The 15,993-nt window shown below is 47.3% G+C and overlaps 1 protein-coding gene across 1 annotated transcript; it reads right to left on the reverse strand.

The window, feature by feature from the left end:
• Positions 1–546: 546 nt before the first annotated feature.
• ltn1 (listerin E3 ubiquitin protein ligase 1) lies at positions 547–15,618 on the reverse strand. Its single transcript, XM_011483357.4, has 32 exons — positions 15,460–15,618; positions 15,100–15,306; positions 14,894–14,992; positions 14,601–14,831; positions 14,469–14,521; positions 14,217–14,397; positions 13,517–13,690; positions 12,638–12,828; positions 12,418–12,556; positions 12,066–12,323; positions 11,690–11,995; positions 11,341–11,544; positions 11,219–11,260; positions 10,945–11,134; positions 10,628–10,867; positions 9,085–9,238; positions 8,824–8,974; positions 8,526–8,736; positions 7,760–7,916; positions 7,566–7,679; positions 7,351–7,478; positions 7,142–7,277; positions 5,392–5,536; positions 5,109–5,322; positions 4,793–5,030; positions 4,294–4,374; positions 4,040–4,226; positions 3,236–3,401; positions 2,929–3,149; positions 2,584–2,778; positions 958–1,125; positions 547–875 (listed from the first exon to the last, which is right to left on the reverse strand). The coding sequence occupies exons 1-32, from the start codon at positions 15,499–15,501 to the stop codon at positions 813–815; spliced, it is 5,286 nt and encodes a 1,761-aa protein (XP_011481659.1). The 5' UTR covers positions 15,502–15,618; the 3' UTR covers positions 547–812.
• Positions 15,619–15,993: the final 375 nt, after the last annotated feature.

Genomic DNA, 15,993 nt, shown 5'->3' on the forward strand with positions numbered 1-15,993 from the left:
TTAATCAAGCAGATAATGAGCAATAAGACTGGAGGCTGTTGGTGCGAGTGTTTCTGTCCAAACCCATGAGGAGGGAGGGGGGAGAGTTTCCACGCAAACATTGATGTCAGACAAACAGATCAATGACCATTAAAAGGTCAAGGGCAAGATGATGAGAGACGCCGCCTGTACGCATTGATAAATTCCGACCGTGGCGACGAATTACAAAATAAATCTAAAAGAAAAAAAGAAGAATCCAGCAGGCGGCGGCCCAAATGAAGGGGATTAATTAACTAATCAGGCTTAATCTGTCATAATTAATTCCATAGGAGCGAGTGTGATGAGAGCGAGTCTCCGTTAGCAGATAAATTATTCATCATGAAGAGGAGGTGGACCTCAGGATAAATGAGCCTGGGAGATCGGAGCAGAAGTCGCGGGCTCGGGCTAATTACAGTCTTTTCTTGGAAACAAGCGCAGGTTAGACGGCTCCACCTGCAGGGGAAGGCGGAGTAAATCAACTCAACGGTTCATGCGGCGGCTGACAACAAAAACCATTTCAGACGTGTCCAACTTTTCACCTTTTTTTAATCTTTTCTTACATTGTAGCATGATTTATGCAGGGGGAAAAAAACTCCTTTTAAACTCCTAAATATTAGGAAATATTTGCTTTGGCACCCGAAACATTTACCAGCCCGGCTTACAGAGACTGAATGGGGTCAGCAGGAGGTCACTGATGGTCTTTGCAACACGAAGCACAAGTATATTCAAATCCACTGGAGTGAGAGCGGATAGAAGAGCTGTGTTCTGCAGGATCAGCAGCTTTCATTCAGGGCCTAAAAGAAGGTTTCTCTGCAGAGCGGACAGGTGGACTTGTTGCTGGACGTGAACCACTTGTACTGTGGACAGAGAAGACATTCAGGAGGTCAGAAGGAGTTTAGTGAATTGTTGTGATGGAGGCGACGCGGCGGTGACCCTCACCAAACACGCAGAGTGGAATTTCTTCTTGCAGGTGCGGCAGGCCTTCTTAGGCAGGGAGTAGTTGGAGCCGTGGATGACGGAGAAGCAGATCATGCAGTCCTCTATTCCCTCGAAGCGCTTGTCCACGTTGTTCTTCCACAGAGCCAGGCCCTCCATGATGCTGCCGTTCTGTACAGAAAAAACAGAACGAAAGAAAGCAAAAGGTCCATCATCTTTCAAAGCAATCCCAGTGGTCTTTTCATTATGATTATGCCGTTTTTACACTCAACTGACCGAGAGCTCTCTGTCTCACTAGCTTACAGCCCCTCCCACCTTTAACCTACTATTACCATCTACCACTTTTTTCTCAAACTGCATTTTTTTTTCCGTCTGCTCCTGATGTTTACAACAATTTGAATAAAGAGATACTCAGAAATGCAATCGGAGCACCATTTACATGATCTATGAGAAAAATGCTGCAAAAACCTGATAAAAACACCATTTTCATTCTTTCTATCATTCACGTGTGCCTATGCAACAAAATTGTTACCACTTTTATACTTCACACACAAAAACAAAAGTTTGGTTTCTTTAGTTACTGTGAGTGTCTTCTCCCTACATTTAAACTTTAGTATCTATAGGATCGACTGCTTTTCATTCGTTCATTTTTAAAGGCGTTGACTAGAGAAGCTGGATTCAACCCTTTCATTCCCATAGATGTTGCCGTCGACACCTAAATAAAACACGCCCTTTGACCTGCCGCGGTCAACACGAATCCGCTGATTCTGGCGTGGAAAAAAAGCGGCTTTTTAAGCCACATTTTCCTGCTTTAGAATCTGCTAGATTTATGTCAACTGCGTACAACGGTTGAAGAGTTACGGTCGTCCAAAGAATGTCCCTGCGCAAAACCAGTGTGCATCGATGCTCACCAGCAGATATAGACCACAATGCATTGCGTCTGAACACCTTTTGCCAAAAAAATTGTCTTTAAATGTTTTTTTTAATAAAACATCAGCTTTTTCATCATCAGAGCTCAGTGGACGTTATTAATGATTGTCGCAAAACGCTCATATCAATGAGATTCCACTTCGTGAAATCGATGACGTCATTTTTGCCGTTTGGAAAAAATAAAAAGTAGTGAGCATGGTGATTGAATTGCTTTTAAAATCCAGGGCACTACATAGTCCTGCACTATATAATTTTTTAATAGTTAGGGGTCAGGGTGGGAATTCAGACAGAGCCTTGATCTCTCAACAACATCGGAGTCTTCCACTATGTAGCAATGAGGCTAGCAAAGCTCCTCCCACATGTGACTTTGTGTCCAGAGCCTCAGATTTAGGAAGTTTCTTTTAGATGAACATCTAGCAGTGCGTCTGATGTAGAAATTTTGTTTAGTGTGTTCTGAATCAGTGTTTGAATTTGGAAAAAAAAATGGGGAAAAGTGAGAGTTGCTACAGTGGTTGAAAAAAAAAAAAGTGCATTTCTTCTTTTTTTCTTTTAATAAAACTTGAAAAAGATCCAACAGCAAATGAGATCAAGTTTGTACGGGTCAAACTGAAAATGTATGAAAATGTCAGACTGTCAAATGTCTTTTTCAAACAGTTTTCACATTATTTGGAGAAAAAAACCCAGAAGTGCTTTTCGTACCTGATGCGTCAGGTAGGTGCTGAGCTGCAGCATCCAGTTCCTCCACTGCTGCACGGCCACGCCCACACGCCGCCCGCTGTCCACGGCGATGGAGCCCAGAGGGTAGTTCTGCGGCAGCTGGATCACCAACTCGATGAAGATGTCGTCAACCGAATAGGTGGCGATGACTTCTCGGGCTGCTTGGCGAGCTTTCACCTGAGAGAAACGGGATCGGTGCAAAAAACGTCACCAGCTGAATCCAGGATGGAAAACTCAATCCGGGATCACCGGGAAATGACATTTGAGGCTTTCGCTCTAATGTAACACAGGTCCTGATGTTTGTGGTCCTCGGTGCTGGAAACTTACAGTCATGCTGTCGAAGATCTGCGTGCTGCTCTGGACCGAGGAGATCTCCTGGGCTGAGAGCACCGGACTGACGTATTTGATGGTGAACCTCTCCACGGCGGTGCTCACTTTCTTCTCCTGGCTGTTCCACCACAGCCGCACCATGGCGGGCAGGTCCTGCACCGTGCTGTAGTACACGCCGCACGCCAGGTGGGGGAGCTCCCACTCAAAACCTTCCCTTTCTGTAGTCGGAGGGGAAGGACAGAGGCGGTTCAGCTTTTGAGGAAAGGGAGGGTTTGCAGGAAAACGGCGTGCAGGTTTAGCTTACGGTCAACTTGAAGCGTCATGCTTTCGGTGAAAAAGGTTTTGGCGTCCTTCGTCTCCGACCCTTGACCCGGGTACACCGGGTTCTCCGGCATCAGTTTGAAGAGATGAAGGAGGAGCTTTTTCAGGGAGCCGCTTCGTTTGAGGTACTGAGCGTAATGGGCGCGCAACTGGAGACAAACAAGAGCGGCGTTCAAACGAGAGCGCCAATAAACAAAAGCGGCGTTCAAACGAGAGCAGGGTTCAAATGAGAGCGCCGTTCGTTTAGCCCGTGGTGTTCACACCTACAGTTGGAAGAAGCTCGGTGGGAAATGTTAAAGCGGTGTAAATCTGGTGAAGGATTTTTCTTTCACAGCTCTATTCCCATATAAAAGACTTGCTGTCATAGAATTCCAGTCGGACAGAAACCACAATTATTAATATTTCCTCCATGATCAATTTTCAAACAGTTGGTATTTCCGTGAAATAAAAAGGGCATCATCCAAGTCACGTGATCAGCGACATAAGTAGATCTGCAGCGGTCAAGAAGCCTGAAAGACACTTTTCCGCGGGCGGGTTCACAGACTCTTCATTAGAAGTTAGAAGTGGTTGTTTGTCAAAGTTTAACCGGGAAAACTTTTAACGTCGTTCAATTGTGACACATTTTGGACGTTGAGCCTAAAAACGGTCGTAGATACTTGCCACGCATGAACCCAGAGTTTTAAACACAGAAGCCCGGAGTGAGCATTTCCATAGACTTTTCATGGAAAGTGGTCACCAAAACGCCTGTCGCCGCGGGCGACGTGAACGTAGCAGAACAGTCACTCACATGGGAGGGGGAGGCCTTAAAGAACGTCAGAAGCAGCTTCCACGCCAGCAGGTACCCCAGGATGCAGGAGTACTCCACACTGAGCGGCTGCACCACGGCGAACTCCCCCACCTGGACCCCCGCCAGGATGTTGTCACACAGCTCCTCGCAGGTGGACAGGACGGCCATGAGGGACGCCGGAGGGGACCTGCGGCGAGGGCGGCAGTGAGAGGACGCAAACCTGGACAGATGGGGCCGCGTTGTCGCTCACTCACAGGCACGGCTCATCTCCGTCGTCGTCGTCAGACTTGGTGGCGTCTCCGTCTCCGTCACACTCGGGCAGCTGAGGCATCACCCTGCAGCGACGACCGACAGGAACGATTGTTTAGAAAGCGTTCTGGTCATCATCAACGCCAAAGCGACAGCGTCATCCTGTTCTGTTTCAATAATCATTCAGTGTTTCCATCCGAACTGATGATGTAAGGTGTCGGATAATCCTGTGACAAGTATCCCTAAACTATCGTGTTTTGTCTTTTTTCATAGTTTGACCAGGGGTGCAATTTTTTTAAAACAAACAGTTTTTTTTTGTTATTATTTACCGAAAAAGGGGCGGGGTACGTGGATTTGAAGCGTTATAGGCGTTCGGTGTGAACGCAGCATGACACAAGGCTTGGCGGATTGGTTCAGAAACATCGCATTTCTCTCCCAAAAGTGCGACTCCCGAGTAACTTCTCTGTTTGTTTTTGGTCAAACGCAGCGCTGCAGGAGCCTTACTTGTCCAGCAGGTGGTGCACGGTGACCTGCAGAGGTCGGGCCTTGAACAGCAGCAGGGGGCACAGAGTGTTGAGGAGCGTCTGCAGACTCTCGGGCAGGTTCGTCTTTTGGTCGGCGATGAATCGAGGCGGCAGCGAGCTTTTCAGCAGCTGCTGCAGCGGGGTGTACGTCAGAGCCGATCCCACAGACTGCAGGGCGGCCGTCGGGAACGCCGGATCGTCCGGTTCAGGGAAGGCCTCTGGACGAACAGGAAAGCGGTCAGAGTGCTGCTGCTGGAGTCACCCATCCAGAGAGCTTCAAAGCTGAAGGCACCAACCGGTGATCTTGACGGCGAGAGGCAACAGCAGGCTGTAGATTCCCTCCACGAAGAAATCTGCCCACTCGGCGGAAACGTCAGGCGGTAAGCTCTGCAGCACGTCTGACGGGGCGCAGGCGAAGAACTGGCTGAGCTGCACGACGAGGGCGGCGGTCTCGCTCACAAACAGCTGCACCCAGGGGTTCCACAGGCTGCCGACGCTCTCGCTGCACGTCTGGGAACGACAAAATCAGACGTGGGAGACGCCCACCACGCCAGGTCCCTTCAGGATGTGAGACGTTACCTCCAGCCAGGCTAACAGCGAGCACAGCACAAAGTCCCACTGGCTGCCACCCAGAACTGTTGGGTGGTGACCAAGCACCCAGGACAGTAAGCGCATGGTTTCCACGGTCAGGTTCACGCTTTCGCAGGCTGTGTCCGCCAGATCACTGAGGAGAAAAACACGACAGGAAGCTTTTGAGCTCACAGCCGATAGTTTAGCCGAAATCAGAAAAGCTGGGTGGTTTTTTAGAAAAAAGTTTCATCAGAAATTCACCTCCGAGTTGTGGGCGGGACCCTCTTTCCCTCTCTGTTGCTGAGAGCTCTCTGTTTACAGAGCTTACTAGCTTACTTCCAAGCGAGACAAATAAAATGGCGAGCAATAGTGGAACTATTCAGCTTTACAGTTTGGAGCCAGATGCAAGCTCGGGCGGGAAAACCAAAGACGTACATGGATCTATGGTCAGAATGGATGTTGTGGGCGTGGCCTGCCTCTAATGTGGCGTACAGTTGTGATAATTCTCCCAAGTGTGACGACCCAGGCGGCGCCAACAGCAGAGGCCGTTTTGGAGCGTAAATGACGCCGCCGTAGCCTCTGTCACTTGTTGTCGCTCGTGTCCCCATTTGAATGGGCTCAAAGCCCCACCCCCACGCCAAACCAGGCTCAACTTCCAAAACGGAAAGTTTGAAATGAAGATTGAAAGCAAAGAGTGAGAGAAACTAAACTTTAAAGCTACGCATGCATAGCTACGCTAGTTTCTACGACCGTTATTGGGCTCTACATAAACACCTGCAGCCATTGGACGCACGCTACACGTGAAACTTTGACCAATCAGGGAGTCCGATTTGGTAGTGACATAAGGATGGCGCCTCCTTTAAGAGGTGACAACCGTTTGAAAAATGGATCACAGAGGAGAAAAAACGAATCAACTAAATTAATAATTGCAATTTCATGTGTAGCCCCTCCCTGCTTGTCCAATATGAACACCATAGAAGAATGCACGTCTAGCGTGTTCTTTTTTATTTTTTTTTCTAACTTGTCCTGTCCAACAGCTAGGCAAACAGATGACAGCTGAGGGCCTCTTGTGTTGGACATATTTTACTTTAACAAGAGGGGTTAATAATCTTCAGACAAACCAAAGGTATGTCTGAATAAACCCCTTTTGTAATTGAGGCCAAACTTTATTAATTTCAATCATGTCTGAAAATCTTTGGTGTTGGACCGGACGGAAAAGGAAAGAGGGGAAGAAGAGAGAGGGACGATAGAGAGAGGGGGGGTAGGGGGTGATAATAGGAGGGGAAGGGGGGTAAGACCATGAAGCAGCATAGAGCAGACAGGTTTACTGGTTGTTAATCATTATGGTAAGGTTCAAATGTAGTACAAAAAGGGCGGGGCCTGTCCACACACACACTCCAATGTTATAAACACACCTGCTAGCTGCAAACGTCTAGCGTGTTCTTGAACACGTGTCACATGTCCCGGTCTGTCCGTAGCTTTACAAATCAACATTTCTATTTCCATATACTAACAGTTTGAGGTTTATAGTTGTTTTTATTCTAGAATTCAGTAATTCTTTAAATTTAAAATATATACATTTTTTTAATTATTAAAATGATCTTTGAAGTTTTTCTTTGTGTTCCTTCAAGTTTAAAACTGTTTTTTTCATCCATAAAGTGCATTTTGTGATCACTTGTTCAATATCTGCACTATAAGACACCAGGGCGGGGCGTGTTGGGCGGGGCGTGTGGGGCGGGGCCTAAAACATCCACATTACCAGCTGAGCAGAAACCAGTCCTCTCTGCTGCTCCTCCACTCCATCACTGTGGCCAGCACCGCCTTCACGATGTCCTCCTCCACCGCCGCGTCTGCATGTAGGCAGCAGAGCAGCACCGCCAGACACCCGTGCACATCTGTAACACAAGTCCAGATGTGTCCGTCTGCCTGTGTCCCCTCCCCTGTGATTGTTTGGCGGTGGCGTCTCACCGTCGTTCTCTTGCCAGTTGATCAACCCCGCGGTGGCCAGCGTGATGAGGGTCTCTCTGTGCTCGTCGGTCATCGCCGTGACGATCACTTGGAGCGTGCTCAGTGTGCTTTGGGAGACTGGGAACAGACTGTTCGGAGGGCAAAGTTTCACTTTTTAGGAAACGCCTGTTTTTTTTTCTGACATCAGACCGCCGCCGCTGCTAAAAACCGCTGACCTGTCGGCACTGCCATACAACCTCCTGAGAGCCGCAACGCAACTTCCCTCTTGGCCGTTGGTGGACAGGAAGTTGTGGAGAGTCAGAGACCAAAGACCTCCGTCCTGCAGAGACCTTTGAGAAACAAGACGACGTCAGAAAATGATTTTATCGGCACATCTCCGCTCGGTCAAAGATAGGCAGGCACATCTTACTTTGAATAAAGTCTTTCCAGCAACGGTTGAACAGGAAGTCCGCTGTGGCGTCCGTCTGACAGTCCCCATTCTGTCAGGAGTGTGTGAAAGGACGACACTAGGGTGGGGCTGAACTTGAACTCTCTGCACCACTGCAGCGCGTACAGCAGCTCTGAAACTGAAGACGAACAACATGGAGTCATTTTTCCTACAGTTCCAGCTTTTATTTTGAAGGTTTCAGCAAGGTGAGATACAGGGCTTTGGGCCCAACATTGCCAGTTTCACATCCTCCATTTGCTTGTAACGGAAGAATAAAGAACTTAGATTTTTTTTAGTTTGCCTTTTTTAAGTGTTTTTTTTTAACGATGATTTTTTTATTTTTTGATCTTTTAGTTTGTTTGTTTTTTACCTTTTATATCTTTTTTACTTGGTTTTATTTTTTAAGATTTTCTTTTTACTTTATTTTTTTCCTTCTTCACTTTTTGTAGTTCATTTTTTTGAACTTTAATTTTTTTCTCTTTTCTTTCATGTCTCTGGGCTCCAAAAATAAACGGTTTATGACAAAAATACAAACTCCTTCAACTGAGGATGAAATTTGAAAGACCCACACAAACTGAGCAAAAGTTGAGCTTAAGGATTTCTTTTCCCTTTTTCTACTGTATCTTTGATAAACTTTTATTTTGTATTTCAGCCTTTAAGCCGAGTTTAAGCCGCTGTTTCAAGGTTAAAGTGTGGATTCAAAAATATCTGGACCAGACACAGAAAAATAAAAACATCCGTCGAGTACCTGCAGATGTCAGGTGCTGCAGAGGCAGAGAAGACTCCGCCTCCTTGTGGTCGGCAGACACAGCCGCCGCCGTCTGAGCCACCCTCCCTAAGAGTGCGCAGACGCAGAGGTGCGATGGCAGATAATGAAACTCCCGAAACGTCCACATGTCCCGTGTGGGTTTGTCCAAAACTCCTCTGTAGTGGCTGGAAAGCACAGCCGAGGCGATCCACTATAAAAAACAAAAACAGGATTTCCGGGATCAAACCCACGGATGACGCCTCCTCTGTGTCTGTGAAGGACCAAACCATCTCCTCACCTGGGGAGGGAGGGCCTGCCGGAGTCGCGTCCATTCCGTCTGGTTGGGCATCAGAAGGTTTAAGAAGTTGCTGAGAATGGGAAGAGCTTGGGAGCTAACAGAACCGACCGTCTCGATTAAAGTCTGGACCGCTGCAGCAAGGACCTGCAAGCTGCAAAAAAAGAAACAAAACAAAAAAACCTCCACAATTTGCAGGGGAGAAAAAAAAAAACACACACATTTGTTCTCCTAAAAACGAAAATAGGGATGAAAAGGAGATACCTTTTAACATCCAGAGAGGCAGTGAGCAGATGAGTCTTCACCCAAACAGCAGCGCTGTGCAGGAAACCGCCTTCGTCCAGCTCCAGGTCACAGTCCTGCACCAGCGACCGCACCCCCGCCACACACACTCCCTCCAGCTTTTCCACCACAGAGTCTTTCACAAAAAGAATGGGCGCCATAACCTTTTTGAATATATTTTTATTGAAGATTTTTAATCCATGATTATTATCTACTATGTAAGTGATAATGCCAGACGAGGTGTCAGTTAGTGTGCATGATCAGAAATTCACGCACGCCGGAGGACGCTTGCTTCCGCAAGGTGCGTTCATTTCTGATAATGGAAACCTCAAAGGGCATTATCCCCCGTGGTCACTCACGAAAAAGAATGTTTTAATCAATTATTGGTCCTCTAATCGTGTTATATTTTTATGTTTAAATCATTTTCACACACAAAAACAGAACGATAGTATTTGATACGCTGTGCGACGTGTTGTCATGGTAACAGCTAGAGAGCCCACACCAAGCTGGTACTTCTGCAAGGTACAGTGGTATGTTCCACACATCACAATAAAGCGTCATTTCAGAGGAAGCGTTGGCCTTTTAAGGCGGAGTTCCACTGGTCCGTCTGCGGCGCCTCTCCGTGAAAATAGAACAATGATCAATCAATCGAAATTTTCCCATCGCCTCCGTCTGCGTCTAACGTCTGCAGCGCAACGCAGGAGTTTTATTTCCAGCCCGCTGACGCGTCAATGTCATGGCAAAAAAAGCCGGAGAAACAGGAAACAGGGCCAGGTTTTCAAAATAAAAACTTACGTTGTACTTTCAAAATAAAACTTTATTTCATATTAAAGTGTATCACCCATGCAATAACGCACGTTAACACCGCGGATAGCATTGTTGTACACTTTACGCAATTGACGACAGCAATGTTTCATTTTAAAGATTGCTTAAAAAACATTCTTTATGACCCAAACAAGGAAGGAGCGGGCATGGAGCCTGGCTGGCTACGTTCTGGAAGAGCAAATAGAGCGAGACGAACTGCTGGACACGGCGGGGGGGTGGCAGGAGAAACCACTCACCCAGGTCCCAGGGGGGGGCGGGGGGGGGACTGGAGACACAACGAAGACGATGGAAGCATACTGACCGTTGTGAGACAGACTCCTCGCTCACGCAACAACAGAGGTGTGAATCTGTTTTTGTCCGGTCACAACAAAGAAATAAACTCTAAAGTCTAAAGGATTCAGTTCCTCGTGTCTCTTCTTATTATATCTTATTTTCTTATATCTGCTCTCTTGTTTCTTTTAATTGATCAAAATAGAAAAAAACTCATTGGTGGTAAAAAGTAAAGGTTGCTTTTTGTAAAGCCACTTTTTTAGTTCTATTTTGATCTTTTACTGCGTCACAATGTTATAAATGTCAATGAAAATACTTTTAAATAAGGCTTTTCACAGCAATGACTTTTTGTGGGTCATGAGTGATTATTCCCTCAAAAGTATGGCATGAGTCACTGACGGGTTCGGGCGACGCCGTGCGGTAAACTCACCAGTCAGACGCGTTTGTCTCTGGTCTTGGGCGGCGAGCTGGAAGACGGTGAGAAGCAGCTCCTCTGCAGGAAGCAGCGACAGACAACCTCGCACCGACGAGAAGAAAGAGGAGGCCACATCGCAGATGAAGGACACCAGCGGCTCGGCGTTTCCCGCGTCTGACAGACTCTTGGTCTCAGACAAAGTGGCGTGGAGCTTCTCCAGGATCTTCTCCAGGTAGACGTCCCCGATCACAGACTCTGCAGTTCAAACAGGTTGGAGCTCTAACAGCTGCTGATGACAAAAGCCTTTTTTTTCTTTTGGCGACTGAGTTCACCGTCGTCATGGTTTCGGGACAGAACCAGGCTGATGAGCGTCCAGCTGTGGCCGCCTGTGGTAGACGCTGAAGGGCGGGAGCTGCTCCCCACCCTGCAGAGCTCCTTGGTCAGCTCCAGAAGCTGCTGCCCCAGAACGGAACCTTTCAGCCAATCACGACAAGCTGAGAGAGTCTCCGAGTCTTTACAAGCCTGTGTGGAGACACGTGCACCGAGTCAAGACACTTGCTGCAGAGGAAACGCAGAGAAATGAGTGAAAAGGGAAACGTTGTTTACTCTCTGGATAAGTTGCAGGAGGACTCCACATGGTAAACCCATCTGGAAAAGAACAGCAGAAGCCCTCAAAACTTCACCATGACGACGAAGAGCAACCAAGTGACCAAAAGCACTGGTGTTACCGTGGTGATGTGGCTGAGGATGCGGGTGATCTCCTGCTGGCTGCAGCAGCGGAAGGAGCTGAAGGTCATCTCCACCAGGGGCTCGGTGTCACTGCGGTCACTCTCGGACAGCCACACCACCACCCGCTCCAGGAGAAACCGCACCGCCGGGTTGTTCTTCATCTCCTCCTCCTCGCTTTTCTGCTCACCGGATTCAGCCAAGGTCTAAAACGAAACGGTGGGAAGCAATCAGGAAACCCATTTTGGCTGATCCTTATGAAGCTTAGTGCAACAGAGTGAAGAGGAATCCATCTAGTCCAGAGGTCGGCAACCGGCGGCGCCGGACAGACTAAAGTTGAACTTCGCTCACCCTGAAGACTCTGGGCGTGTGGAAAGAGCTCAGCAGGCGGGAGAGGAAAACCAGGTGCTTCTCCGAGTTCTTCTCGCTAACATGAGTGAGGCAGATCAGCGCCAGCTGGCACACGATGTCTTCAAAGTGACCATCCTGCAGCGCCCCGGTGGCGTTCTCGTTCGTGATGCCCGGCGTCCCCTGAGCGGGCTTCTTCACGCCGTCCTCCGCGGTTGTCTCTGCTTTTCCCAACTTGGAAAAGCAGATCCGGGTGGATTTTTTCTTTTGCGTGTGTTTGGTCCTCGTCGTTTCGGGAGAACGCATCACCTGGACAAAAACGAGGGTTCAGAAACAAAGACCTATGGACGACGTTTGACGGGAGTGAAGACAAACTGACCTGGAGCAGGAAGGCCAACCCCTCCAGGCGCCGTGGATCTGCTTGCTCGTCGTCGACGTAGCGAACACACAGAAGGCCCAGGTCCTCCCAGAAATCCTCCAGAAGACTCTGAAAGTTCTCACTGGCGGCGGGAGCTTCTCCTTCGCCGCTCACAGCTGCTTTTCTTTCCCAGGAAAGCAGCATGTCGGTGAGCAGATAAAACAGAGGCCCGTTCTGAAGGGAGGCTTCGCTCAGAGCTCGTTCTATCAAAGGCAGAAGCTGCATGCGGATGAAAACAGAGACTTAGAAAGCTCCGGATTCACACACATGTTCATTACAAAAAAATTAAAAAAGGATTTGAAAGTTCTCCCACCTGCTGTGAAACAAGAACGGTTCTCATCCTGTCATGGCCGTCTGCCACTTTCAGAACGCAGAACTTTAGACACTCTACAAAGGAAGTCACTATCGCGGCGCTTTCTGATTGGCTGGTGAGAGCGCGCTCACTGGACAGACTGTCGGAAACACCGGGACAGAATACGGATTCACTTTTAGAAACCTGTCAGTGTTGTTGTGTCCCCAGTGTTGTGTGTTACCCCTGTGTGAGGGCAGCGAAGAAGCTGTTGTAGAAGTCCACGCTTGGATCGGTGACCTCTCCAGGCAACTTGCTGAGCAGCGGCATCAAGTTAGGGTGAAGCGCTTTGGCCATGCCCTTACCGCCCTCTTTCAAAACAGACCAGAGTTTCGGTAAGAAGGCCTTCCGGGCGTTCACGTGGGTCCAACAGTCCTGGAGGAAAACAAACAAGAGAGTCTGTCTTTAAACCTGGTGATAAAACTCAAAAGAAACCAAAAACTGACTTTGAAAAAGTCAATGATGATTAAGTACAAGTTCTCCTTCATGATCATGTTTACAACGGTTGCTACTTCTGTCTTTTGAAAAGGACACCATGCATTTGTTAGCACCAAATCAGAGACCGCGGTTGGTCAAAGCTCAGCTGTTTGACGATTAATTCATTGAAAGTCGCCGCTTGAACTCGAGTTTGTGGCGGCCGGAGTGAACGTAGGAGGGAATTCCTTGAAAAGGAGGAAGAAGAGTCTACCGTGGCCACTTTGTTCACAACAACCACTGGAATAGTTAGTGTTTTAATGTTCTGGTTTCCACTGTTTCCCGCCTCATCGTTCAGATTGGCCCGACATCTAAGCCCCGCCCCCATACGCCAGAAAGGGACCAAAGGTCATAACAGAAGATTTCTGATTTGAAACTGTAAGTTGAAAGTAAAAAAAGAACTTAGAAAGTGAAAATTTTTATATTTAACTTGCATTAATCCTCCTTCACTTCTTCAAAGTCTGTTTTAGGTTTATACATTTAGATTTTCTCAGCCTTCAGTTTGGAGTTTTTTGTATTTTGGTTTTCCAAACGTTTGGCCCCATAAGATGAGGTCTCTGATGCTTTTCCCGCTTGATGGAATGCTCACAGGAATCGTGGAGACAACATGAAGAACCGCCTCCCACACAGGAGGAAGCACCACCGGATCCGTGTCGTCGATGCTGAGGAGCACGGCGGGGCAGAGCCGGCCCGCCTCCGCTTGGACCAGTCCGGGCGTGAACTCGCACAGGGAACAAACCATCTCAAAAAAAGCGCCTCGAACCTGTGGGGTGACACACAGTGTTCTTAAGAGCCAGTTCGAATATAGTTTGAATGAAACTCAAGCTGAGGCCTTTAGATTTCTGTGTGACGGTTCAAACAAATCTGCAGATACACTTTTATTCAGCTGTAATCCAAGTACTCGGATGTCTGCAATCTGTTCCAGGAAAAAAGAGTGGAAAGAAGAAGCTGGGGTTGTTCTAATAAAAGGAAATGAAGCATTGTCAGAAAGAAGAAAAAGAATGTTAAAGATAAATAAATAGAGCAAATTGTAATGTAGAAAAAAAAGGTGAAAAGAGCCCCAGACGGGCTAAATACAAAATGTTTTAACTTTCATACTTCCTGTAGAAAATACAAACATATATATATATATATATAGCAAACTATCAAACATTAAATAGTAAGAACTGTGGTTTGATCTGTGAATCATTGATCTTAATTCACGAATCAAACCTAAGTAAGGATCCATGCACTTTGATGAGGACTAAAACTAAAATCAGTTCATGAACATTTAGATAACACAGCCGTACCTGGGGGGATTTGTGTTTGCCGTACTTCCAGAACTTCCCAGAACTCAGCAGAGAGGCTAGTCGACCCTCCAGGGCTGCCCTGTCGCTCGGAAGCAGGAGGGAAAGAAGTGTTCTCACTCCCAGCAGGGAACTGGTCAGCATGCGCAGATACTTGGCTTCCTTCTCCTCCGCTGTGACATTTCTAGACAGAAGCAGAGGCTGAGTCTCTGATAGATGACACCTGCAAACAGGCAGCGGTGGCGCTGAACGTACTGTGGATCGCTCAACGAGTCGGCCGTTTCGTTCAACAAAATATCCTGAAGAACCTGAAACCGAGAGGAAATTAAAGTTTGGGAGGTTCGAGCAGGGAGTTTCCTCCTTGATTAAAGTTCCATCAAAGCTCACGTTGAGGATCTCGTCTTTGCAGAAGCCGAGAGCCTCTGGCTGTTTGGAGGGCGAGAACGCTGCCTGGAACGCCTGGCATGCAGCAGAGGCTGCAGGGGTGTAGGTGTCGCATTGGGACAGAATCCAGTGACCCATCAAGCTCTTCAGGAAGGGCGCCAAGCTGCGGCGAACCTTCAGCACCAGCTGCTCAAAGGCCTGCTGGGTAGCCTCCCTGATGCGACGATCGTGATCCTGTCAGCCAGACGGTTGTTAACGCAACAAAACATGATCACAAAGGGATCAAACCAGCTCACCATTGATATCTTGCAGTAGATCCTCGGCCAGAACGGCAAAACTCCTTTAACTTCTTCTGCATCTCTTTCCTGACACATGGATCCAAAGTCCTGCACAGCCTAGAAGGAGAAAAAGCTCTGAAAACCCGCCACATGTGGACTAAAACCCCCACCGGGGGCCCTCATCCTCTTTCCTTTTTCCCCCTGCAATGTTCTCTGACACTCACTTTCAGTCTGGTGACAACATCTTTCTTGGAGAGTTTCCTCAGGACCATCCGGAAGTCCGCATCAACCAGACTGTCGATGTCCTCCGCGCCGTGAACAGCTGGCACATAACTCAGCTCAGACGTGGCCGTGGAGCCGAAGCCCACGAAGCCCGGGATCACTCCGCCCTCCCGGCTAAGAACCTCCGCAGCCCGGCCGCTGCTAGACGGCTGGGCATGGGGGAGAAACGCAGACGTCATTTGTTTATATGAAAGCCAAAAGTAAACCACGGTGGGTTGTCAGAGTTTAACGTTAAAAGGCAGCGCGGGTTTTTTGTGCTAACGACGGAGAGTTTTCATCGTAAATGTTTTTAAAGAACTTACCCGGACATTTCCTTTAGTTCGCTGTTTGTTCTTACCCCCCATGGGGACGATTTAGCCTTTTAAAACACAAAATTCAAAGAAATGATGTACTTTGGACAGCACAGGGCTACACTCGGAAGTAAGACCGGAACTAGTTTAGACGTCACTTCCTGTCTTTACTTTTCGACTCCAAAGATATTTGAATGAAAATTATTTTAAAAATATAAAAAAATAGCAAAAACATTGACATTACTATTGCTTTGATTTTTTTTGTTATTGGTTTGTATTTTTTATAAAATTGTAATAAATGCATTATTTCTGAAAATTCTGGTGTGAATATTTAAAATAAATGTGATCGCCTAAGATGTTTTTTTCTTTCAGCATTAAATTCTAAAATGATTTGTTGAAAATATGGAAACTTCATTGTAGGAGTTGAAGTTTTATTTACCATAGTGTTCAAAAACTACAAGTACTGAAAATGGCTAATGAAACCGCAAAGCTAACTTTTAATTAGCTTAAGAACAAGAATAATTCGTCTTAGTTGGTCACTAGTCT

Source organism: Oryzias latipes, chromosome 14 (assembly GCF_053564925.1).
Source record: "Oryzias latipes strain Hd-rR chromosome 14, Olatipes_Hd-rR_3.1".
Taxonomy (NCBI): domain Eukaryota; kingdom Metazoa; phylum Chordata; class Actinopteri; order Beloniformes; family Adrianichthyidae; genus Oryzias; species Oryzias latipes.

What these genes read in the sequence shown, in the direction of transcription:
- ltn1 (XM_011483357.4), bottom strand. Translation starts at nt 15,501, where the DNA reads ATGGGGGGTAAGAACAAACAGCGAACTAAAGGAAATGTCCGG. An exon ending in ACACGCCCAGAGTCTTCAGG is followed by an intron (nt 11,545 to 11,689) that starts GTGAGCGAAGTT and finishes GTTTCGTTTTAG; the next exon opens with ACCTTGGCTGAATCCGGTGA. An exon ending in GTGCACCACCTGCTGGACAA is followed by an intron (nt 4,375 to 4,792) that starts GTAAGGCTCCTG and finishes TCGTCGCTGCAG; the next exon opens with GGTGATGCCTCAGCTGCCCG.